At 36.3% G+C, this 27,811-nt stretch overlaps 1 protein-coding gene across 1 annotated transcript in view; it reads right to left on the bottom strand.

Annotated features, from left to right (window-relative positions):
• Positions 1–780: 780 nt before the first annotated feature.
• The window catches only part of IL1RAPL2 (interleukin 1 receptor accessory protein like 2), a 648,978-nt gene continuing 621,947 nt past the window's right edge, over positions 781–27,811 (bottom strand). Inside the window, exons 7-9 of the mRNA XM_021678366.2 lie at positions 19,391–19,534; positions 13,776–13,946; positions 781–1,478 (exon numbers count right to left, since the gene is read on the bottom strand). Coding sequence (XP_021534041.2) covers positions 781–1,478; positions 13,776–13,946; positions 19,391–19,534 — 1,013 coding nt within the window. The remainder of the gene's footprint in view (positions 1,479–13,775; positions 13,947–19,390; positions 19,535–27,811) is intronic.

Consider the following 27,811-nt stretch of genomic DNA (forward strand, 5'->3'; position numbering starts at 1 on the left):
TCTTAAAATGTGTTTTCAAATTTGTAAAACTTTTGAAATAGGCTAGAAAGCCACGAGTTCTTTAAAATCATCTTCAAAGAACTAGCAGCCTCTCTATTCATTTACTTAAGAAATGCATATTGTTTGCCTACCTACCAGTTTGCCTACAGAAGATGTGCTTCCCTATACAACTATAAGCTGTCATATGAGCTGTTGATTTAGTCTAGAGAAGTTGCCCAGTATGTTGAAGAAGTTCCAAACATTTCAATCACATTTTTTCTTAACCGATCTTCTTCTACAAACAATCTTCTAATTGGGGTGCTTCAACACTTCTTTCTTGATAATTCCTGATTTTTCAGTTATTCTGTAGAAGTTCTCTTTTCCCCTTACTCTTAATTCAGAATTTTCAAATTCAAGTCTTTAAGTTTTCCTTATTTCAAATACCATGTAAATACTGAAATATTTATAAATATGGGGAAGATACCTCATCTAACTAAGTTTGTAGTCCAAATGGTATCATAAAACCTACTCTAAAACAAAAGGATATTTAAATATTTATTTTCAGGAAGAAATCAAAACTCTACATTGAAACAAGGTACTATACTACAAAAACAGGTCCTTCTTCCCCCCAAACCCCACTATTCTGGAAATGTAAACAAAAATTTTAAGTACAAAAGGGATTCTGTGCCTTCTACTTTGAACACTTTTTCAGCACCTCGACGTTATTAGGTGTACTTTATGCTTGATAAAGCAGAAATTCTGTATGCTCACATAGCTGTTCAGAGGACTTCAGAGTTTTTACTACCAGATATCACTGGTGAAGCTAAGCTCTTTGGATGATAAAGGTAGCAGGGAACTGTTCCTGTGAAATTCCTGGGTATCTTTCAGGGTATTATTAAGTGGCAGCTGTCCATTGAGTAGTGCCAGAGGCAGGTTGCAATAAGTATGGTGGTTGCCTAAGGAAGGTACTGGCAAGGTGGTAGTTGGCATCTCGTGTTTATAACCTCTGCAACAGTGTCTCATTTGCATTGAATCTGAATGGTGGAAATCAGGGAGATCAGCTTGAGATGACACCAGAGAGGCCGAGGTACTGGTCATGGCAATAGAGGGTATAGGCTGGAGTTCTCCAAAAAGTCCTTGTTCTGCAGAGTCCAGAACATGGCACCGAGAAAGCATTTCTTTTTTCTTGATGGGCATTTCATATACTAGTTGCTTCCAAAACTTAGAATTTAATTTGCTGCTTTTGGGTCCCTTCCACTTGATCAAGGACAGAAGTTTGATGCTGCGCTTTAGTGATTCCACTTCCTGGCAATTCACCTTTCCTTTTAATTCTGTACACTCAATCAAGATCACTTTGATTTCTCCACTGACTAGCATGTTATGGAGTCTGCTTTCCAATTCGAAAATACTCCATCCTCGTCTGAGAGTATAGTCTGGAGTTAGCACGATAATAAGTCTTCTGCTTTGCTCAACACATCTTGTGAGATCTTCAATGTATGCTACAAATCACAGAAAGAGAGAAAGAGTAAAATAAAGACATTTCCAGTCTTTAAAGCATTAGGTTTGCACCCTAATATAGCAAAAGCCAGTTTTTCACTAAGGTACATCACATTTTCTTTTCTTGTGCTGCATATTTAGAAAGTACATTTCCAGGGCGCCTGGGTGGCTCAGTCATTAACCGTCTGCCTTTGGCTCCGGTCATGATCCCAGTGTCCTGGGATTGAGCCCCGCATCAGGCTCCCTGCTTGGCGGGAAGCCTGCTTCTCCCTCTCCACTCTCCCTGCTTGTGTGTCTGCTCTCGCTGTCTCTCTCTCTGTCAAATAAATAAATAAAATCTTTTTTAAAAAAGAAAGTACATTTCCTTAAAAACAACAATGAAAACAAACTGCTTATAATACTTATTTTCTTTCCCCTCATCATTACTTACAGTGTTCTGTTGACTAACACAAAACTGACTTCTTCAGAGCTTAGGTGTATTTCAGCTATTTTTATTTATTTAATCATTTAATTCAAGGCAGGCTTCCAAATTTTACCCCAATGTCAATGTATCAACAGCTCTAGGGGAACAAGTAATCATCAGATTGATGAAAAAAGAAATGGAGCTGTTTAATGAATGAAGGGTCACTGTATTTATGGGTTTGCTTTGGTTTTTCCCGTAGTTTTAAACTACTAAACTACCAAACTACTAAACAACTAGGGGGTATGTATCTGAACTACTTCAAAGATAACTGATAGAAATAGTGGAAAATCTCTTCTAGAATCATAGCTTGTTTCTCAGAATACCTTTTGTTATATGCAATCTTAGGTTCTCCATGTTGCCCTTCAAACTGAGAGATAGGGAAGTGGTATGTGTGTGCCCAGGAGTTTAATTTGAACCAGCTGCTCTTTGTTCCGGGGAAGAGTAAGGGGTGAAGTTAGAGGTGGGGGATGGTGTGGAACAAACTGTAAAAGGGTAAAGGGGAGTCTATCAGTTGAGAAGTCTTTGCCCTACTTTGTGGAGCAATTCTGAGAGTGAGGTAAATATGTTATAGTCTTTTCATGGTAGAAAAACACTCAACTAACTCTAGATTTATTTATTCTGCAGAATAATCCTTTTGCAATCATGCATCCCAAAGTCTTATCCACCAAAAAGGGAAACACACACATGTGTTAACAAATGGAGACTTGGACACAGGTGCGGCAACAGAGAGCTGTCTTTACTAAGCAGAGCACAAGGCCTTGTCTAATGTACAGTGCCCTCTAGCAGAAGCAGTGCTTACAGAAGCATAGCAACATTTGTCACTGCAAATCTGCCCAAGGTTACAGACTGCTTTCAAGGAGTCATGTCCAGTACATAGTGTGGGGCCACCAAACAGCCATTTGAAAAGAGAAACTTATTTTACAGATGCATATTTTACAGATATCTCTCTTTTCCAGGGTTTTATTTCCACCACTAGGAAGCAAGAACACTTTAACAAGTAAAAATGAGTAAATTTTCTACACACCCTATAGATAAACAAAAAACTTTTTAAGAGATACACATAGAATTGCTCATTTAACAATTTGTTCTTACTATTGTTTTGGTTTTTACTTAATACATTTTAGGACTTTTTCATGCAGTAGTTACAATGACTATTTGTAAGGCAATTTCTAAGTGTAGAGGGAAGCTCTTAAGAATTTAAAGAGATTATTTATTCAGGGAAAAAATCAGCATTAAAATCTGGAAAAAAATAAAGTAAATAAAAACAAAACAAAACAAAAAAACCAAAACAAAATAAAAACACCACACAAGCAGCAATGGGGAAGTTATCACTCTGTAATTATCACTTAGAGAACTGGTGAAACAGAATGGAAGGAAAGGTAGAAAGTTTCAATAGAGTGGAAAAATTTTATCCCAATGTATCAACAGCTCTGACTCTTCATTTTCTTCCTTTCTTCCTGCTCCCAAAAAGAAAGAAGTTATGTGGGAAGCTTCATCATTAGAGGTTGGATCTGTAAGATACAGTAAAATAAACTATCATGCATCTTTCCCATTATTCTTTTCACCTTTCCTCCACACAAAGCAAAGCAAAACAAAACAAAACCCAAACCCAGAATTATGGCATCAGTGCAGGAGTCCATGAAAATACAGTTTTTCCAGGTGAATTATGAGTTAGTTGTTAATTTTATAGAGGAATTCTTTACAAAATAATTTACCAAGGGGTTATTCCAAGTAGTATTCTTCCCTCATTAATTGTAGTTTTCATTTAATTAAAAAAATGATCTGTACAAATTTTGTCAGGAGCACATCTATCACATAAACTATGCCTCTATGAGCAACACTTTTTCTATGTGTTGAGATGTAGTGTAATTAACTTTTTAACGATAGTTTTAAAAACAAAAGGTATGTCTATCTATACATATCTCTACTAGAAGAAAAAAAAATTACAATCCAGGTGTCCACAGTCTTAAGAGAAACTATACACATACATACAAATTAATTTGATTGGGATTTATGGGCTTTGGCTTTTACTATCCTCTTTCCTGAATGGGGAAGGGAACAGGGTACAATTTTTCTTCCCATTTATATCGTTCTCTTCCTTCATCCATCTATTATACTTTGCCATTTGACAGCTAAGCCAAATGCAACAGTTAGGTTTTTGGGGGCTTCTTAGAGATTCATTAGACAGAATTTGCATTTGCCTCCAGAAGGAATGACTGTCAGGACAGATCCCACTATGCTCAGCTGCACAGGGTGTGGGTGTTGAAGGGAACCTTGGATAGAGGGAGTGGTCCCTGTCTCCTGCATACTACATTGGCTGTGCTTATCCTGGCAAAGCCTAGTGGAGAGTTGAGGCAACCATCCAGATAATTCCGGCTGAAAACCTGCTGTGGAAGAAAAAAAGGTCCGAATTATCCTGGTTTGCCCTATATATACATTAATCATATGCACTGGAGTCAGTCAGTCAGTACATCAAAATTTTCCCTGGGTAGACACAGACCAAGTGTCCCAAAGAAAACATGAGCCATTTGCTTGGGCCCTGAGTTTCGTGTTCCATTTCACTTGGTGAAAAACCAAGTGGAAGTTTTCAGATGTGGAGCCCACATTTCACTTCTTGGGATGGTGATCAGTGGCTGGGCAGCAACCTCAATGTTTGAAAGCAGCTGGGGAGGTGCCTTTAAAAGCTGCCTGGCTCTAAGGAAAAGAAGGAGAGACTGTGCACTAGCTTCCATATTCTGGCTCTCTCTCTGTTTTTCTCTCTATGTTTTTTTCTCCCCCCCCCCCCAGCCCCTCTCTACCTCTCTCTTTCTTTCTTTTTCTGTCCTTTTTCTTTCTTTCTTTTTCTTTCTCTTTCTTGTCCTTTTATCTCCCTCTTTGCTTTCTTGCTCACTCTTTCTGCCTTTTCCTCTCTTGCTCTCCCTTCCTCTTTTTGTCTATCTCCCTTTACCCACTTCCTTCCTCCTTTCTTAAGTCTTTACTTTCTGTCTTTTTTCTTTGGGAAAAAAACAGGACCTAGCCATCATGGAAAATACAAGTAAACTAACAAGAGACCAAACAGGTAGAGTTAATATTTTTTACTTGCTAATCTTTAGCCAGGGAGTTGTTGCTGGCTTCTACGCAGTAAGTGCCCCAAATAATTTCCCTCTTACCCCAGGTTGCATGTCTGCATCCAATGACTGTAAACTAGAGCATGATCCATTAAGAACATGTCCTGTTTTTGCATGGTCTGTGAGCAAGGAATAGTTTTTTTAAGGGTTGTACAAAAAAAGAAAAAAAAAAAGGAACGGGATGCAACAAAGACCATATATGACCCACAAAGCCAAAAATATTTACTATCTGGACTTTTACAGAGAAATTTTGCTGCCCCTGAATTAGAGACCAATCGGGGGGTTTAGGTTTGGAAAAGTTCCAAATAAACTTAGCAGAAACAGGTATCATGTTAAGACATTGCCGGGCCATAGCTAGTGTAGTCTCTGACAGCCGGTGGTGTTTGCCATGGTAGAGCTGTGGTTTTGTGGGGGACATTTTAGAAATCTTCAGAAACCATTTTAAAAAGCTTGTTACCATGAAGAGATAATAAGGAAACTTAAAAAAAAAATCCCTAAATCTACAGCACACATGGATATTCATTAAATCTTGCCTTGACTTATTCAGGCGAATTTAGCAACTGAGTACCAGGAATCCCTCAAAGGCCCTTTTTTCCAAATAAAAAAATATAAAATATCCCTTAAATAAGAGGTAATTAAGTTATTTCTTTGCAGAATTTGATTTGAAGTGACTTGTGATGACAGAAAAGACTAAAGAGGCCTGGGTCTGGTAGTCTTCTGCTTCTCTAGACAAGGCTATGAAACCGTATCAAATTATCAGACACAAAATAAAGCTAATTACATTTAATCTATTTGTGATCTTAAAGAAAAAAATCCCCTTGAACATAGTTTTGATAGGGGTGCCTGAGTTGGTATTAATTCATTTTTCACATTATAAGTGCAAGTGCAAAGAACCTTTTTTCTTTTGTCTATACTGAGAGTTGACGGAAATTAGGAAATATTCTAGAAAGGAAATGCATTGTCACTAGGCCCTCTTTGGCATGTGTACTTATTAAAGAATGAAGAAAGGTCAACAGGAAACAAGGAAAGTGACTACCTAAAACTATTAAAAGGAAAGCAAATTCAATTTAAAAATTTCTTTCAGGGACAGTTGTATAAACCAAAATTACAGTGCATTTAGAAAAGTAGAATTAGCTCTACAAAAGTGACTTGGAAACAGGACACTTATTAACAAAGCAAAAAAGTAAACTGAAGAAAGAAATAAAGCAATAAAATAGAAACAGGAAGAATGGCAGCCCCAAGAAATTGCTTCTAATGGGATGTGTAATACTTTCCCAAAAGAACTCAGTATGCTTCTAAATCTCAGGTGCTGAATCTACTGCAGATGTAGGCAGAAGAACAAGGGAGAAAAAAAAAACCCTTATATATTTAGGAATTTCCATGAGGTCTTGCTACTGCTTACTAACCACCTGATTTATCAAACTAATCAATTAGCTACTTGTAAATTATCTTATGTCAGGGTCATTGTTAGGGGTAGTTGGCATATTTTTAAAAAGTTAAAAGACAAATAGCCTGTAAACAAAGACATGATTTATTATTTTTCCAGGTTCAAATAATAATAGTTTAATATACCCACAGCTATGTACATCCACTATCAGTTAAATAGACGAATCACTAGGATGAGACAGGATGCATTAACATAGATACTACTTCATTAATTTTTGGTCAACATTAGCTAATTAATAGCTATCAACAGTGGTATTTCTAAAACCTATAGGGTTAATATTTCAAGACTTAAAATCAAGATTTAATTTCTAAATTGAAATTAGAAATGAGTTCTTTCTAATTGATTAAGATGGGTCCTTTCCTTTGACTAGTATGGAGAAACCAGCAAAAATAGTAAAGGTTTCCTATGTATCAGAGAAAAACAGATTATTCAGCACTATATATTTGGGAAAGATTATTAGCCCTCTGGTATAACTGGACACTTATAATGAGGTACTTTATAATGTAGTCTCACTGAAAATACTATCTGCATTTTAAATAATGACGCTTAATACTAACCTACTGAAAGAGTTATATAGGTTGACAACCTGACTCTTTATCTTGGCTGATATTACTAAAGATTTGGGTCTTGATTCTGCCTCTGGGAGATATAAGATTCTGCCTGTGTTGTCTGCCACAAAACTGAGGCAATCAAATTTTTATTTGAGTAGGTGTATGTGTGGGAAGGAGGGGCTTTCTAAACAGTGTGTGATATTACTTACCTTACAAAAACTTTCCCTTTCTCCTCCCTCTCCAAGTCCTTGGCTTGATATTTCATAGATAGTTCATTGGGTTAAATTTTTTGGTAAGAGTTTTGTTCTCTACTGACTAATGTTAAGGATACTAATTAATTCTTATTGATAGGTTGGTTGATCAATGATTAACATGGATTTGCTGGGACTTGTAAATACAGCGAACTATATTTATCACAGTTTTGACTTCGGAGAACATATTTCTGGTAGCGGGTCCCTTACTTTTGTTATTACATTTTACCTGTGGGTGGGTGAGGAAGCATGACAGTAGGCAGAATCTACTCTGGAATATTGTCCACATCTCTAAATTCTTTCTCATCTCTCTTCACTTCTTTACCGAGAGTGGAGGTAGGTAATGGAACACATTCAGAGAATATTGAGGGAAAGATAATGTGGAGAGTAGCAAAAAAAGTCTGCAAAATGTCCTTCCCCTCCTCTTTTCTCCTTTACCCTCATGCCCTAGAAACTTGTAGATAGAATTAATTTCAATCAGTGCAATCTTAGTGAATAGGGAACAAGACTACCTGGTCCTTATATTGTCTTTTCTGTAGCTCCTTTGTACTTAAAGACAGTTTTATCCTGGTCTTCTGCTCTTTTTTTTTTTTTTTTAAGGTGCCTGTTCTTTGTGCCACTCAAGCAGTAGATTTCTTGATTGAAATTCTACACAGTTCTTCCTTAACCTCAAACTTTCACGAGAAACCTTAGTCTATTGACTTCAGTACATTTGGGGGCATATAGGGGTATAATTCCCTTTCTCTTGACTTTAACATGAAGGGGATAGTGGGCATACCTAATTTTATTCCATGTGAGTAAATTGCACACAATGTGTTAAATTTCCATGGTTGTGTATGTCACCCCTGCCTCACACTTTTTAGGTCACAGACATCAGAATGCCTAGAAAAGGATTTTATTACTCCCCAAGGAAAATATACTTGAATGGTGTCCAATATGTCCAGCTATTAGAGGAACTATTGGCAATGAGTACTTACAGATCCATGTACAAAAATATTTTTTGCATGCCTCACTTAGAAGTGACTAGGGATCATCTGACACCAGATGTATTCTCCACTCATTTGTCATTCCATTGTCAGCACAATCACATGGCTAGCACTAAGCATTAGAAAACTGAAGATTAGAATAGTGAGGAAATGCAAGAATGTAATCAGACATTATCATTTTCCCTTAAATTACTGGAGTTATAGGATTCTTGAGTTTCACTCACTCAATTACTCCTTCAGTAATACTGATACTTGAGGCCAAATTCATAAATATAACTTCAACAGACAGAGCTGATCAAACATATGTATGACAATATCTTTAGTTTTAATGTCTTTCTCTAGCATAATAATGCATGAATAACTCACATAGAGATCCCCTCAGTCTTTCTATGAATAGAAGGGAAAATTGAGATAAATGCCTTTGAAGGATTTTTTTCTCTCTTCAAAGTCCACTTAGATATTTATAGATTTTTCTAAATCTTCAGACAGAACTGGCTCAATTTATAATTGTTAATAAATATTGCATATGCATTTTTAAGTACCTTGAATGTTTTCTCTCAAAGGCAAACAACAGCTACAGGATTGGGTTGCTTTTACTTTTAGTCTTAGAATGCTATTTTCTCCATCTGATCAGTGACCCTCAGCCTAATTCAATAACCTTTTATATTTTTATGTTTTTTAATCCCTGCAGAAGCACTGAGATAAGATGGGATAGAGAACCTAAATGGTACTCATCCAAAAATGTTCCCAGTCTCAGGATCTCAATTGCACAGCTGGGTTCTATTGGTCACATGTCAGCTTCAGAGCACATCTGTTCATTCCTCAAGGATCCACTAGGCCCCATGAACACAATGTGCTCTGTGTACAGTACTTTACACCACAAAACCCAGCAGCTGCAGGGGTGAGAAAATCTCTACTTCTCAAGTTTGTGTCTCTAGGCAGTTTGAGTAGGGTGTTTTCTATCTGGCTTTCTTTTGGTTGCCTGTCAGTTCTGACATTCAGATGCCTGTTGGCAACAAAGTTGCTTTTGCTATTCTCAGGACAGATGTTTCTAGCCTGGGAAGAGACAAACTAAATTTTTACTGGAAAGTAGGAATTCTTGCCACATTCAGGCACCAAACCTGAGAAAACATAAGGAAGATCCTGGCTACAGGCTCAAGAATGGAAAGGCAGGCCACTGCCAGGAAAATAATGTCCAGATCTGAAGACTTTTAGTTTTAGCCTTTAGGAAAAATATTTGTGTCAAATCTCCCCATCTCTGCTACTTCATGATGGCCAAAGGATACTTCCCTAGTAGAGCATGTGGGAACAATGCAGACACCACCTCACCTTGGAAAGTGACATCTTTCTATTGAAGCATATTGAGAACTGTTGGTCATATGAGGAAAAGAGAGACTGAGACAGAGACAGAGAGAAGGTTGGGGGAGTCCCCTTCATGTACTTTTGAAACTGTATGCATTGGAAAAGTTTGTGTGTTAATGAGATTGAGTTGGAATACCATGAGAGTGGTGCAAAAGAAACTGAAGATACATCAAAAGTGAAGACATTAAACATTAATGGGATAATGTCATAGACCTCATTAATTTGATTCATAGAAAATTACTGTTGTAGATCAAGGATGATATTATGAAGTCTGCTTTTACAATCCTCAAAGGCCTCATTGCTAGTTTTTGGAGGAAGGAGTCGTCTTGGGTCAACATATTTTAAATGAGATGTGAGGGACAAACATAGCTTATAATATTGTAACTAGTTTTTCCCCCCAGGAATGTGTCTATATTTATATAGCATAACCTGTTAAATCTGTACCAATGGCTGCAAATACAGACCACAGAAGCTTCTTTAATAACACACATACACCAAGTCCAAAATGTTCTACTCTGTCATTCATGTGTAAATCAAGTATATTATTCATATACTTCATCGACTTCCTGAATGCGTGCTAAAAATGCCAAGGAAAAACTCGTTAATTGTGACATGGTGACTGCTCAGCCAGCTCTGAGATGTTGATGGAAAAAGAAAAATTGTCAAAGGGCCTTTTTAAGAACTTCTGCAGGTTACACTTGCAAATCGGAATTCAGAGAACATGAATTTCCTCATTCAGGAAGGAAGGATTAAAATCAAACACCCTCCAGTGGTTGCATCTAAAAACTGCATAGTTGTCCCAAATGGCTTACTTGTAAAAGGAGTCTTCCTGTGTACCATTGAGTACCCAGGATCCAAATCCCTGCTCAGTCTGATGGTTGTATAATCTCAAAAAAAAAAAAAAAAAAAAAGATCTTCTATGGACTATAAAATCTCTGCCATCCTAATTACTTCTTGGGTGTTTTTATGTTAAGTTCTTTAAATGTCAGGGTATACTAGGTGACAACGTCCTATCATCTCTTATTCAGCATGTTACAGTCCTCAACTCAAATCTTGTAGTTTTGAGCTCGGAAATATGGCCTATATAAGTGTGTTGATTCAATTGACCTGTCAGGTCACCAAAATAGACTATATGGGAGCATTAAGAAGATATAATTTGGGGATGCATATTTTTCACCCTCATGTTGCCTGGGTCTGACTCTCACCTATGCACAATAGCTTCTTTTTTACATAATAAGCAAGTGTCATCTACTGAGTCTTAGGTAAAGTGACTCTCCTGTGTTCCATGTTATCCCCGTTTCCCTTTCTGATGTACACTATGGTGAAGCAACGTTTTCCAGGTCAGAAGAACTGGCGGAGTTGATAAAGACCGCCTATTGTGGTGCTAACAATTTTGGAATGCAAGAAGACAGAAAACCCAGCACCACATTGAATCCTATTGAAGACGACTTAACAGAGAATATAAATTCCACTTTGGTAATGATATTAATTTAACACAATTTAGGATATTATCACTCTAAAAATTGATTTTGCAGAATTTCTACATTTAAAAAGATGCTCTTGGCAAAATAGAAAAAATAAATAGTAATTTAATAAATTAAGCAAAAATAGTAAAGAAATGTTTTTATTTTTTCATCAACGTTCAACCACTTATAAGTATTCTTTCTAATATAAAAAAAAGCAATATATTCATTAGCTTATTTTAAGGACTGAGACTATTCCTATGAATTACATTTTTTTTTCTTTCAGTAGAAAGCTCTTTTTTTTTTTAAAGATTTTATTTATTTATTTGAGAGAGAGAGACAGAGAGAGAGAGAGAGCACATGAGAGGGGGGAGGGTCAGAGGGAGAAGCAGACTCCCCGCTGAGTAGGGAGCCCGATGCGGGACTCGATCCCGGGACTCCAGGATCATGACCTGAGCCGAAGGCAGTCGCTTAACCAACTGAGCCACCCAGGCGCCCTAGAAAGCTCTTTTTTAGCTTTCACATTTAGGTACTGTCATGCAAAAATTTAAACCCTTACTTATTGCATCCTCATTATTTCCTCCTATCTTAGACACTGCTCAAACAAAATCAACAAGCACCTATGAAGCACCCAATGAGCTCAAATTTTCTGTTAGATCATGACAGGAGTATGAGGATAGATGAAATACAGTCCCTGCTGTCATGGAGCTTACAATCTTGCTGAGTAGATAACATATAAATAGATGGGAAACTATATAAAACAATAAAAGAATGTAAAATATCACAGGAGTAAAAAAGTTTATAGGCCAACAAGTAACTGTGCATGGTGAACTCTAGGGCTCGATAAATTATTATGGTCTTTTTACATAGGCAGTGATATACAGAAGGCTAAGTAAGATTTGCAAAGATATAAAAGGCTAGCATGAACAAAAGCATTACAAGGACACACAATGTATATCAAAGGCACAGTGTGGTTAGAGTGAAAGGTATAAGTAGGGGAAATGGTAAGAGACAAGTTTAGGAGACCAATCTGGGCTAGCACCAGATTACAGAAGTGTTTAGCTGAGGGTTATGGATTTAATCCTATAGGAGATGGTAAACAATTTAAGGTTGAATGAGGGAGTGACATGATCAAGGAGTTATACACATTTGTGGAAATGAATGAGAAGAAAAATAAGGAAGGCAGAGAGTAATCAACATTGTAGTAATGAGGTGATTTGGGCCTACACTAGAATGGTAGAACTGAGAATGGAGAAGATGCAATGGACACTGGATTTGGGAGAGAGATCGAAGAGAGAAGAATCGAAGGTGACTCAGAGGTATCAGCAGGTTTCTTGGGGTTCAATCAATGTAGAAGTGGTATCTCAAGTCATAAAGATGAAGGGAATTACAGAAAGAAAAGAGTGGAATACTATGAGAAGGAGTTTGGGAAATTATTATGTTTGTGGTACAGGGAGGTAACGGACCAATAAATATTGTCTTCTTCCTTTCTATGTACATTTAAGTGTGCGTATTCATGTGCATACAGAAACATACTTAGATACATATGCATTCTGAGAAAAGAGATAAACAACCAAAATCCAAGTGTTTCAAATTATCTCCTTTCAGTTTAGCGGCCTTGGTGGACTGCTGATAATCTGAATAAATGTTATGGAGTAATAGCATGATCTAGTGGATTAAGAACCAGAGTCAAATAGATCTAGGTTCTAATCCTAGCTCTACCATTTGCCAGCTATCTGATCCTGGACTTCTTGAACTTATTTTCTCATCTGTAAGGTGGGGGTAATAGTATCAGCTCTTTTTCCACATAGGGTTATTATAAACATGAAATGAAATTATGTAAAAATGGAAAATATAAACTTTTTAATTTTGTTATCACATGTGTACAAATTACCATATTCTGATTTGTAGTCACATTTGAATCCCCCCCCCCAAGGATAGACTCACACGCAAACTAATTCTAGCAGTTTTATTTTCCGCCAATGGCATTTTAAACTCTTTGAGGGGAGGGACATATTTTAGGCTTTTCTGTATTCCCCTTATGCTTTAGCCTGTACAGCACTCTGAACATGAACAGGAACTAAATATATATTTTTTACTTGAACCTGAATTTATTCTAAAAGCTCAAATATAGCTTTCAATATGTAGCATAATTTAAAAGTAGCATTCAAGCCCACATAGTCCAGAACTTCCTTAAAATAATTTAAATACACAGTGAAAGTTCTATACCCAATGGCCTCACATACATATTTTTTAATGTGGATTTTTTCCTATAAATCTGGGAATGAATAACAAGGCATATTTTCAGTTATTAGTGACAATGACTGTAGGTATAAGTGGAAGCACAATGACAGAAGACCAGCTTTGGAACTGAAAAGACTTTGACTTAGAGATTTTTTTAAAGGATCATCATCTTCTCAGAACACTAAGGCATTATAATAAAAAAAAATACCACTAAGGCATAATTTTAAAACCATACCTAAAATGTAAGTGAGAGTACCTTTTAAAAAATTTGGGTGCTAGAACACAGGCATAGTGGAGAAATTTGAATTTAATAAAATCTCCTGTGAGAAATAACTATCTAAATACTTGGCTCTGACATCTGAAGCCTCCATATAACTTCATAAAAGAAACAAAACTTTTTAAATACAAAACTTGAAAGTACTTACTTCCACTTGGAATCAGGTCCCTTTCTGGGATGAAGAGTTTATAACCATAGTGTTTTTCCAGGACATCTGGCAGTATTTCAAGAGCAAACTGCTCTTCTTCAGGATTGTCACAGTCTAAGGTATCTTGGTCCACTTTTGTGTAAGACAGATAGGCATCATATTCTTTGTTGTCTTAAATATAAAGAACAACAAGTGGGTTTTATGTATTAGTAGGTTCTCTTTAACTACTAAATTTCTATAACCACTAACAGGCTGAACTAAGCACTATAATTAGTGACTGTCATTAACAATTAGAAAAAAAATTAACCACATGCCATGTTATAAGAAATCTAGTACATTTCCACATAACCTAGTCATATGATATGAGCTTAAACTGTTATGGTAATGGGAAACCTATAGTCAAGACAGAATAAGAGAGAGAATTATTATTTTGACTTTTGGTGACTATACATATTTGTGATGTTCAGTGATGTGTGAATGATTAGCTCAGTGTGTTTGAATGCAGGACTAAATAGACCAAAGTCATGGATTTGAACTTTTTTTGTGCCAGTTGGCTTGGCTCTGTTACTTGGTCACAGACTATACCTCGTTTGCACAAATATGTGCAAGAGATCCAAGAGGGGCTGGGCCCTAGAGTGTGGAAGATCAAAATAATCCAGCCTCACTCCTGGAGACACTACTCACAACACATGCCATATTTCCAGTTGGTTAGTATCGTCATCTTCATATACAAAAAGTAGTTCATTACTAAATATTAGAGACAGCAGCTGGGTTTTATACAAGTGCATTGTCTGTTATTCTCGTTCAATCCATGGCCAACTAATTTGACACAAGCTTCCAAAAGAAGCCTTTGTTTCGAAATATACATCCTTCCATTATTGCTAAATTAGGTTTTCCCTTCACACATTTAGTCAGGGAGTTAACTGTGCTTTGAGAAAGTATTTTTTTTTCCTCCTCTGCTGTACTGGCTCAGAGCCAGTCTCTCCAAAGAGAAAATGTAAAATGTTTATATATTTTTCCCTAAAAATTATTAATGAATACAGCTACTCAATCTATCAGTCCCCATTGGTTTTAGAAAGGCCACATTGGAAAAGTTATAGTGGTTTTCAAAATCCCCTTATTTATAGAAAATTATTTTTAAAAGTTAATGTAGTGAGCATAGACTTAAGTGAAACTGTTAATATTTAGTAAACCTTGTTACTTGCAAATAATAATTTTAAAAGGCAAATATTTCAGGATTTGTTTCTAAACCTCATCAATATTTTCCATTAAAGCGGACGTGATTAGAATTTCGCTAAAACCTGACCAAAAGGTAATTTACAGAATGAAGCACTCATCTATACCATTAATGATTTAGTTCTACCTACTAAAGGAGAAATAAATGATAGGCATATGAAGAGATATAAATACCTTAGGGTAGAAGTACGTGGGACCCCCTGACTATCTAGAGATATCTGAGGCAGGATTATATTGTTCTAATTCTAGTAAGATTCCAGTCTTCACCACCCCCACATGAAAGGAACTCTGGTTATTTATGTTATGATGGTGCCTGAAGCCAAGAGGTTTTTCTTTAGCATGTCCTCTGGCTGGAAAAGGCTTCCGTAAACCTTGGATGGGTTACTTGATTGCCAAGAAGCAGATGCACATGAAGGACTGCCCTGGATAGTTGAGATCATTTGGCTTATAAATGGGGCACATTCCACTCTTATGCATAAAACACCACTTGGAAGTGAGAATATTCATAAGCAATGCTAATGTAAGAACCTCCTGGTAATCTTAGCACCTCTGCCCCTGTTCCAATCAAACTCAGGATGCACCTGCAAGCCCTTGATTTTCTCCAGCTATAATTACTCACCTGGGACTTAGAGCTGCCGATGATACACAGCTGGAAGAATAAAATAGGCCAAAGGACAAAAAGATCCATTCCTATGAACAGAATGTATTTCATTGTTCTTAATGGATGGTGCTGCTGCCTCAAATTCCGCAATGTCAGACTAGACCCTTGTTTCCTCTGACTTTGATAACTTTTCTACCTCGCAAACTCCCTAAATTCAACTACTTATTAATTTATTCTACAATGATTTGTTGAGCATCTACTATGAGCTAGCCATCTGCAATGACTACCTCTTTCACTCATCTGACCAGGCCTTTATACTTTTGCCTCCATTGCTTATCCTGACTAAGACTATTTGCCCTCCAACCATGCCTAAACTCACATATTCCTGGTCCTTACTTGCTTCATCTATACCCTAATATATGTGATGCTACAGACTTTCTTCTAGAAAGATATTGCTATATTTGCATATCCCAAATCAAGTTATAATAAAGAATATGGATGCCTTTGATATGTGTTAACACCTAACACGTCTGGATAATAAATTTTACCTAACATTCTAGAAGCACATCATTCTTTTGGAAAAGGGTTGCTTCTGATTTTACTCATGTCCCTTTAAAATGAACTAAAGATAAAGAGCTTATAGTGTCTGGACAGAACAGGAAGAGCTCTCTCAAAGCCACCATGTCAGATGTCCCAGAAGCTCTAGGATGCCAGCTAGTGAGCAAGCAGTGATGCAGATGCCATAGTTTTAAAAATGCACTTCAGCCTTATATAGACAGCCAAGAAAACCTCATGAATGGCCACAGCTGCTGCTCACAGACAGGAGCAAGATGGAAGAGTAAAATCAACAACATGATGCAAGTAAGGTTACAACAAGGCCTGAAAATTGTTTTAAAACCAAAAGGCAATGCAGCAACACCACTTTGCTAGGCAAGGCTAATGAGCCCTCCTCTGTGTTAAATCATGCTGACTAAGCTCATCTAAGGAACCAGAAAATAGAGGACAATGCAGATGGCAGAGAATCGTAAGTAAGTGGGCTTGCACAGCAATTGCCATAGGTATGTTGTTCCCAATGAAGAAAGAAGTTATGAGGAAGGGAACCAAACTATGGAAGAATTTTCCTGCTGTCACACCTGTCCTTCCTGGTTTTTAAAGCTCATTTTAACCCTGTTCACCACCAGGAAGCCTTTCCTATTTACAACCCAGTTCTTCTAGGGCTATGCTAAACACAGTGCTAAGTCCTTAGCTTCTAAAGTGCAGACTGTGTAACAGTGTTGATTTTATATTCCTAGTGCCTACTATAGTATGTGTGTGTGTGTTGATCCAGATGAGGAATATAAGTAAATATATCATACATAATGCCTGCCACATAGTAGACACTTAATAAATATTTAATGACTGAACAACGCAAAGGTCAAATAAATGAAGCAATCATGGTTTGGTGGATTAAAATGAAATGAATTTTATAAAAAATGGCTAAGAAGTCAAAGTCTGTTGGATTGATTTTATTTTATAAAAAATAAGGCATTTTTATAAGAACTTTCAGAAAATGCTACTATAGATATGAATCAAAAAGAAAACATGAACAAAAAGTATAAGGATAAAACTAAGTTGTGTCCATGAGATGCCAAAGTATTTAAACAAAGAAATGAAAATTCGGAAGTTATTTAGCTGGTATTTGGCATCATGAAACTGAGTATTTCTAAAAGAGCTTTAATATTCATTTATTCATCCTCACCACATACCTGCTGACTTTTTAGTTTCCATTCAGCTAGTAGGGGTTATGTATTTAAGGTCTAAGTTTCCATGTAGGAATAAAAAAAATATTTGAATTCTCCTTCCTAATGAAAACCCTTGAAGTCCCTTCCTTCCACATTACATTTTCTCCCTAAAACAATTGGTTTGGAATCAATACATACAATTCTCTAATAAAAATGCTCTAGATTATTTGTCATCTTTGACCACATGGACCACCTTGGAGATGTAGAAGCAAAGTGGAATATTTTATTCCTGAAATGTCCTGTGATGCTAGCATGAATTTAATCTTACAAATATGTACTACAATTGATCAGTTAATCTGGATTATTTGGTATGGGTGATGAATGTAATTAATTACTGCAGATTAACTTGATAAATTGTATCATCACTTACAGAGAGTATTGACAAATTGCTTATATTCATGACTCAAAACAAATTAATCACAGGAGCCTTTCTTTCATGTTCTTTCATTTAGACAATGCATCTTACATTCCCAGTTGGATAATTTAGCCACTTGTTGGCACCTGGGAATCAGTGACTTTTTCCTCAGTAGCACATTTCATCTAGTTATTTTACATGTGCAGGTAAGAAGTCATATTTTTCTATATTAATTCCTGTATATAGAAACTGATTGACCACACTTTCATATATATTGTTGGAGCACATCATTATGGTTAGAACAGGCTTTAATCTCTCATTTTGAAACTATGTCTGAATAAGGGTCTGTAGTACTTTTAAATGGGATGCTGTAATAATTAGGTAAATATACTGCTTTGATAAAGAGCATGCACATGTACTCATCAAACAGCATTTCTCTAATTGACTATGAAAACATAAAAGTCAATTAAAATCCACTCATATCATTATTTACATAATAGAAAACATAGGACCAATATCGAAGATTCCTCAAAAATTGTTTTACAGTCACCACTCTGCCCTTCTTCTACCACTATAAAAATAAACAAAATCATGAATCCTTCTCCTTTGAGGTAAGACCATGATCTTAGAAAAACAAAAGCTCTAACCTTCATTATTTCAATATAATGAAAAGTAGAATCCAAATCTGACTTTTTAATGACTTACAAATGGACTTCTTTTTAATCTTGGTTTACCTAAGGCATTCCACACATATATTTCCAAGACTTACAGTAGTTTGTGGGTGACGACTTTATGCATATCGAGTTACATGTCATGATTTCTTATTGGTATTGATTTGATATATGGTAATTTATTCTCTTGAAAAATTAAATCATTTTAGAATGTTCAAAGAAACAAGGCTCAATTCAATGCTTTATTGATATTTCATTCAAAAGATTTCCAAGGGCCCTAGATGGCAAACATAAGAACATTATAAACTACATTCTGAATTTCTATCCTTTAAAGTCATTTCTGAGACTGGTTCTACAATCATCCAAAATATGTGGATCCATATTGTGAGTTTGAAAAAGAGAATCTTCATAGCTTTTAATCAGTTTCCTAAATGATTTATTTTTTCAATGCCAGGAATAGCTGAAAATGATCTGTACCAAACAATGAATCATGGAACACTACATCAAAAACTAATGATGCATGGTGATTAACATAACATAATAAAAAAATTTAAAAAAATGATCTGTACCTAAATTTGAATTTTCTGGAGGAAAATAATGGAATTGATTCTTAATTTATTTCTTAGTAAGGGGAGGGTTTTGACAGCAATTGTTTTAGTTCCTGATCAACTCATGTCTCCTTGTTAAACTGTTTATTTATAAATAATGTCAAACATTACAAAAATAAAACAGTTTCCAAGAACATCCATATATCCTTTACCCAGATTCTCCTATTGTTAATATTTTCTCCCCTTTGTTCTCTTTCTTGATAAATGCATAATTTTTTCCTGAACTTTTTGAGGGGTAACTTGCTTTAGTCATAGCCCTGTAACTCTAAATATGTCATCATGTATCTCCTAAGAATAGGGATATTCTCCTACATAATCACAAATTCATGCCTTTTAATTGAATTTGAATAGGAGACAGCTTACCATTGGTAGTTTCATCACTTCCAAAATGCTGTCGGTAGAAAAGCATCAACTCAATATTGTAGCATTTGTAGATGACGACAAGGAGTACAAGGAGGAGGAAGATTGCTCCCAGGCCTCCTGCAAGTTCAATTTTGTAGATTAAATCTGGAACCAACAGAATAAACAGGAAAGGGTAATTAAATCAGCAACACTTGGGATCTTTCCATATTTCTAGTCTGTAAGATGCACAGCCCTTTCTGCTTTTCTTTCCAAAAGATTCTTGCTTAATGCAGTAAGTAGCTTTGTTCTCAACACATTTGTGTAAATCAAATTTTCATAAAATTAACTCTTTTCTAAAGATTTGAATACTTTTACTGTTAAAAGTGATGTCTATTTGAAAAGGAATAGTCACTCCCAATTTGTTTTGAACACATCTAGATCTTACATATATACTTTTATTTTATTGTATCTCAGGGAACTGTTAGAACTGTCTTTTTCTGGGTCTAGGGCCAATATTTTGTTGTTTCTGTTAAATTATCTTATTGACTTAGTAAGATTACCATCTAGTACTTCTCAGGCCACAGGCCCTATTCTTCTACATGAGAACAGCATCATAAAATTATTCTCAGAATCAAATAAAATATAAAATTGAATGAGCTTCAAGATTTAACTGTTTCATTTAACCCTAGGAAAATAATCCAATAGAAGGTAACCTGGGAAAATTAGCTTATCCATTTTTCCTACTTATTTGAATAAATGACTATTATATGTATATAATATAATATGCCCAGGGGGGCTAAAATTGAATGAGAAACCCAGGCTAATAACTTGGACTATTCAGCCAACACTAGGCTACCTGATAGTAGCCCTAAGCTGCTCCAGTGGGGCCCCGCTAGAACTCTAATAGCTGGAACAATTAAATCAACACATAATGGAAGGAGACATAATGTATCCCAGGCTCAGAGCATGTGACTTACTTGTAGTTTAATTAGTGATATTAACAAATCTAAGGGGTATCATCAAAAAATGGGCATAGTACCATGGAATTTAGAGAAATGGGAAGTCAGAAGAGAATTTAGAATGTGAATTCAGCAATGTCTAGAAGAGAAATGCTGAATCTGAAAGACACTGGACCAGAGACCTATTTTCCCCTGTGAAATAGGGATATTCATTCATCTTAACATAACACAGATAAAATTGCCTAAAAGATTAGCTAACCTCCCCTTAATCAAATTCCATAATTACTGACTTTTTTTTTTTTTTATTGCCAGTTCTGCTTACCATGTAGCTAGAAACTGGAAAAGAGAGTGACATTCTAGTTTGTATATCAGTTGTTTATGAGTTTGGTTGACATCAATCAGCCTCCCTGGATAGGTTAATTCTGGGGCACTATCAAAATCAAATTTCTGACCATGACAGACTGCCACTCCTGAAGGTCCTTAACAACCAGATTGTCAACCTTTCCCTGGGGATATCCCTGTCTCTACATAGGCTTATTGCTTAAGAGAAACTAGTCAGGCTCAATATGACAATTAAGATTAAGGAAAAAGATAAACATATATAATATATACTACATATAATTTTTACTACACATATACTGCATAGTATATATAATATACTACTACATATATATAATAGATACTACAAGTAATATATATTATACATAAAATTTTCAACCAGTCTGTTAATCTATTCTCTAAGTAAACCTTTAGGGCAAGAATCCTATAGGGCAAATTTATAGATGAAGAATCTGAGACTCAGTAGTTTAATTCACTTCCTTAAGGTCATACACCTAAGAAGTGGCCAAGATTGGACTTGAGCCTAGATATTCTAATTTCAAATTCAAGACTCCTTTTGTTACATGACAGTTTTAAGAGCTTCAGCCTTCAGGTTCCCTTTTGCTTCTCCCTTTTGCTCCATAGAACTGTTGGTAATGCTTCAGAGAACATGTAACTTGCAGTGAACTTTGGCTCCTCTGCCCTTTTAATTCCAAGGAAATAACCTAAACTACAATTTACCAGGCAGAATGAAAGGACTGAGTAAGTCTCAGGCACTTCATTAAAGGATACTGAAGAATTCTGTAGCTGTACCAAAGAGAAAAGAAGGGCCCCCTGGAGTTCAGCATATGAAGAAAAGTTTTAGGTTTCATGGGGAAAGAGGGAATTTGGTCTTGGAAAGGAGGTAGAGTAAGAGAAGAGATGGTAGAAGCCAGAGACAGCATGGCCAATCAGAAAAGTCACTGAGTGGAAATGTAAGAAGCATAAATAAATGTCACTCTTTTTGAGTAAGGAGAGAGGGGGAATGATGGAGAAAGGAAGGGAGTGGGGCTGCTGTGAGGGACAAAATATATTAATAAAGAATATCATGAGCAGACCCATAATGAGTAGGGATAGGAAACAAATCTATCTCTGTCTTGCCTGCTGTGAGAGGTAGTCATTTTGAAAATTGAGCCACAATATTTCAGGTAAAAAAATACTATCATACATTAGCTCTGCCTCCTGCCCTCTATATAGAAAGTAGCTCCCCAGGAGCCACTGCATACCTCTATATGGGTGGTAAGGCAGGCTTGCTTATGAGACCTGTGTGGGGCTACAATATCAAAATCTTTGCTTGTTTTCTCACCATCTTACATCAGTTATGCATTCTTAACAGCCAGTGTTAAATTGACAGAGCAATGATTTTTTTTGTTACTCTAGAAACTGACTTCTCTTTGATCTTAGGACATTGATTGACTTGATTCAACATGTTTTTCCTGCTATAAAATGTTCATTTTATGTTGTAAATATTTTGGACTCTTTCTCTTTCCATATATTTCTCTCTCTGTCTCTCTCTCTGGTCAGAATAGAATTCAACTGCTTTCAAAGTCACCAAATGGGAATTTTTTTCAGCAATTTCTATGCTATTTACAGAGTAGAGTTGCTATTAGGTAGATGGAAAACTTCAGCAGTAGGAACAATTTGTGCAGACACCTTTTTTCAGAAGTAAATTTATGGAAGAAAATCATGGTGTGAAAAATACCTTTGTGGTTTGGGGGTCCATTTTATAAAAATGTCTTTGAAAGATATTACCTAATGATGGCTGTTTACGTTGAAAACTGTACCTACTCCCTGAGACTCAAACAGTATTCTTTGATTCAGCCCAGGCAGAGACATTAAAAGGGAAACATGCATCCTATAATCAGAGAGCAGAACTGCCATCACCCAGATTACACCTGGCTTTTCTTTTGTCTTCTGTTTCAATTGCCATTTTCCATTTCAGTAGGATCTATACTTCTAGGGATATTTCCTGAGAAGGTGAAAGTCATTTTATTTGGACTGTGTCTTATATACACATCACAAGGATAGCTGTATCTAGAACAGCAAATATTTATGGGATTGTAACTTTTTGTAGGCACTAAAAGTACAAGTGTAGTTCTTTTTAACCTTCTTAGTTTGAACCCAACTATTTCTTCACTTTGAACATGAAGATGAGACATTATAGAATGGGACAAATAGCAGTTGAAGCCAAGGGACTAGAGAGAGGGAAGACTGGAAATGTTTTGAGCTAGCTCATAAGTTGGGAAGCAGGTTAGGCGATCCCACCTGAGGGTTTCCTATGGAGATTGGGGGTTCAGCATGGGGCAGTAGCACTGGGAATGAACAGAGAGATTCAGTGATAAAATTTGTTTGTGGGAAAGGCAGTATGTGCAGAGAAGAAACAATTACCAGAATTTCCTTAGCATAAATTCAGTCTTGGTTCACACACACACACACACACACACACACACACACACACACACAAATAGGATAGACTTCTTACTAAAATATTAGTTGTAATTGTTGATAATAGTTCATTAGGGAGTGAGCAAGTGGTAGGTGCAGGTAAAAGACGCATAGGTAAGGGTCGTTTGGCTCTGAGAAAGCCTGACCCTGTTAATTGGATATATTAGACTTGAGTTTTCATCTTATGAAAGGCCTTTTCACTGTATGAAAGGATTCATCAAATGTTTCTTCTCTGTAATTATCACTTAGGGCATTTTCAATGTTTGACTTACAGCTCATCAGGAATTTATTGTTCCATAAAAAAAGCCATACTCATATTCCAGGTGGAAACACTGTAGCCACTGAGGCCAGGCTATGCTGTGATAAAGTTTGAAATGTTCAACTCCAAAGGAAACATCTGAAGTTTTGCAAGACAAGCCAGAGCTCAGTCTGATTAAAAATGTTGGAGCAGAGCCATAAAGCTTCTCACTCTTTTCTGGAGCTCTACCATATTGTTGAGAGCTCCTAAGGAAAATGGAATAAGCAAAGATGAACTGCATCATTCTGTAAAGCACAGCGAAAAAATGTAACTGCTACCTAAACAGGGAGTGCACACTGGTATACCATGCCCCCCCAAAAGATTTTATTGTTCTATATAATATTTCCAAAAAGTGAATACTAATATTTAAAAACCAAAAGATTGCATACCTAGTCTTTCAACTTAACTTGAAAATTCAGAAATTCTCTTATCCCTGGGTTTACATTTCAGCAAGCATGGCAATAATCTCCTAGAAAAGAGCAGTGACTACCCCTTTAAGATGAGACATGTTTTCTCTAGTCTGTGTTTTTTTTTTTTTTTCCCCTAATATCCAGCCTCTTTAAAAAAAAAAAAATTCACTATCTGCCTGGCCCCTGAGGTATTTAAGTTTTCAACCCCCAATCTGGAAAATGAATTTCTTTAAAAAGAGAAATGCATTTAGATAGCCCAGGGCAGACACTAGTCAAGAGAAAATCACAGATAAATCCTCTTTTTACCAATCCCTGTTATCTATCTCCAACCTATTGCTCTGGCCCGCTAGGAGGAGCATTTTCACCCAACAAATATTTTTGAGCACTTACTATGTTCTATGCCCTAGGGATACAGCAGTAAATAAGGTAGGAAAAGTCCATGTTCTCATGAAGTTTATATTGTAGTGAGGCGGGGGAGATAAAAAAATAAATACCCCATCCCCCAACCCACTTCCATGATGGGCATTAAGAAGGGTACATGTGATGAGCACTGGGTGTTATACGTAACTGATTAATCATTGAACACTTCATCAGAAACTAATGATGTAGTATATGTTGGCTAATTGGATTTAAATAAATAAAAAAAGAAGAAAATAAATATGTAATAAGATATCAAATAGTAACAAATACAATAAACAGAAATAAAGCCAAGCAAGAGAAAAAAAACAGTGATGGGTAGTTCATCAGTGAATGATTAGATCATTCACTGTGATCAATTTTGTCAATTTTACCTCAATAAAGCTAAACAGTGATGGGTAGTTCATCAGTGAATGATTAGATCAGGAAAATATGTCATACATACATATAATCGAATATTATTTCCCTTTGAAAAAGAAGGAAATCCTGTCATTTACTAAAACATGGATGAAACTGGAGGGTATTATGCTAAGTAAAGTAAGCCATAGAGAGAAAGGCAAATATTATACTGCATGGTATCACTTATATGTTTATCTAAAAAAAAAAAACCCTGAAGTCATAGAGAAAGAGAGTAGGAAAATGGCTGTCAAGGGCTGGAAGAAAATAGGGAGAAATTGGTAAAAGGGTGCAACCTTTCAGTTGTAAGATGAATAAGATCTGAGAATCTAATGTATAACATGGTGACTGTAGTTGATAACATTGTATTGTATAATTGAAATTTGCTAAGAGGGCAGAATTTACATGTTCTCACCAAAAAAAAAAAAAGAAGAAGAAGAAGAAGACAACTTTATTTGTCAATTTCACCTCAATAAAGCTAAAAATTTTTAAACAAAGAAAGTGCAGATACCTTGATATATCTGGTCATCACAAAGAGAAGGCAGAGAAACTGAAGCAGTCCCTTCCCCCAGATCTGGCAGTGAAGGAGATGAAATGGACCTGGCCCACTGATTTAAACTGTACTAAAATTTCTAAAATTCTAAACAAAAGAAAACAAAAAACAAAAACAAAGAAAGTGATGGGTAGTATTATTTTATATAGTGTGTCCAGGGAATGCTATTAAGTAGGTAATATTTAAGCCGAGACCTATATGAAGAGTGAGTGAGTCATGGGAACAGCAGGGGGAAGAGTGTTCCAGGCTCAGGAAATAGCAAGTGCAAAGACCATCAGCCAGGACTGTGCTTGGTGAGTACAAGAAATAGAAAGGAAGCTAGTGTGTGTGATATTTGAGACAGATAGGCAGATTGTAGTAGAAAATGAGATCAGAAATCAGAAAAGATTATATCATGCATTGCAGGCCATGGCATAGATTTGGGATTTCATTCTGAGTGTAACAGAGAGGGTTCTATAATTGGAGGGTTCTGATTAGAGGAATATGATCTGACTTACATATTAAAAGGATCATTCTGGCTACTGTGACGGGGGACTGTGACTATATGGGGACAAGGAAGAAGCTAGGAGACCAGTTAGGAGGCCATTGCAGTGAGCCAAGCAATTGATGATCATGGCTCAGACTAGGGTGGTAACAATGAAGGTGGGGAAAGTCATCAGAATCTGGACATGTCTTGAAAATAGAGCCATTGGATCTGCTGGTGGACTAGACTGAGTCCCAGGATTTTGGCCCGAGCAACTGGAAGGATGGTGATGGAGATGGAGGAGGCAACTGGAGGATCAGGCTTACAGGGAGGAGAAATCAGAATTCTTGTTTGGGACAAGGGAAGCTTGATATGCCTACTAGATATGTCTACTAGTGGAGTTTTTGAGTAGTTGTTGAATAGGCAGTTAGGAATGTAACACTGGAGTTTAGGCAAGAAAATCAGGTGGGCTACAGATATAAATTTGGAAGTTGTCAGCATATATGTAAGTAAGCCTGTGAGTTGGAATGAAATCATCTAGGGAGTAAGTGAGAAGAGGGGACCAGAACCCTGGGGAACTCTAATATTTGGAGATGAGAAAGATGAGAACTAATATTCTCAGTTATTCATGCTTTAGATACGTTTCCTTGCAGAAGCCATGGGAGATGGCAGTTATACAGTGTGCTTTGGTGTCTACTGTCAGATTATTAGAAATTTTAAGGGCTGCTAGTGGTTGCTTTCCTTATTAAAGAGAAATGGATTTATTTTTAAACTCAAGGCTATTCCTATCTCTGCTGACTGAATGATAGGAAACCTACCACCACCATTATTTTTCCTCATAGTAGTAACACTATGTATTTGTTGCACATTTTTTTGCTTAATGTTTAATGTTTGTCTTTCTTTGCACTCTCTCTACTCTGAAGACTATAAGCCCCACACAGGCTTGGGGATGTCTATCTTATTCATCACTCTATTTCCCAATACTTAGCACAATACTTGCTATACATAATCTTCAATAATAAAAGATAACATTCATTCATTAACCAGATGGGTTCTAAGTACCTATTAGTGGTCAGACATTGCCCAAGTTGCTGAGGATACAGAGGTGCTGCAGACTCTGGCTTGGATGATCTCTGAGCCTAAAATAAGACTAGAATGAGCAGGAACAAAGTGATCTTTGCCATAAGGTATCTGGACATGATCAATGTCTGCCCGTTACGTAGGTGGACTATGTGGTTGCCTGGTGCACAGGAGAAGTTATCCAAGTTCTGCATAATAGCAAACACTGAGTGTGACATATTTCACACTACATCATTATCATTTGAGCCTCAAAGTGTCTCTATAATGTAGATATTATTATCCATGTTTTACAGATAAGAAAACTGAGATTCAGGATGCTTCATAAGATAAGTTAGTCCTGCTGAACCAAGTAGTTGAATCAGTGGCCGAACCAGGATTTCTTCAACCAGGGTCTCCTGATTTAACTTTCCATATTAGACTCCTTTATATTTAGAAACTCCATTATTTTAAGATGGAATCAAATCCAGCTGAGTAAGAAATGGTACTAGAGAGATAAAAGCATTATTTTCAGAATAATGACATTTTCCTGCTTCCCCTAGAACTGCTTGCTGGTCAAGGTCAAGTATTAGGGTTGGCTGGAAAATAGAAATTCCATCTTGGTTAAGAGGTACAACTAGTGACCTTGTTGACTGAATCTGTCCTATTGCTCTATAGCCTAGACAACAAGAACACTGATTGAGAACATTTGTTCTGTTACAGTTACAAAAACTTTTGCCAATTGCACACATACAGAAATATTTAGCTTTTTGCAGTAATCAAGAGTTGTGGCAGGGTTAAGAGCCAATCTCAGAAGCTGCTCCAGCTGTTGGGATTGTTGTTCCTATATTTGCTTTTATCTCCTTTATCTGTAATTTAGTTTCTTTTCTTTGTCCATTATATACAATTTCCACCCTATCTGGAACCAAATTTAGAGAGGGATTTCCATAAATGCCAAAATATTTTAAAGGATATGCACCTGTCAGAGGCCTCTTAATAGCACCAGGTCGTATCATGAAATATTGTTTATAATCTTTATTATAACAATTAGAAGAATATTATGATATCTCTTCATTATTTTTATTTAT

The sequence above is a fragment of the Neomonachus schauinslandi genome, chromosome X, assembly GCF_002201575.2.
Source record: "Neomonachus schauinslandi chromosome X, ASM220157v2, whole genome shotgun sequence".
In the NCBI taxonomy this organism is placed as follows: domain Eukaryota; kingdom Metazoa; phylum Chordata; class Mammalia; order Carnivora; family Phocidae; genus Neomonachus; species Neomonachus schauinslandi.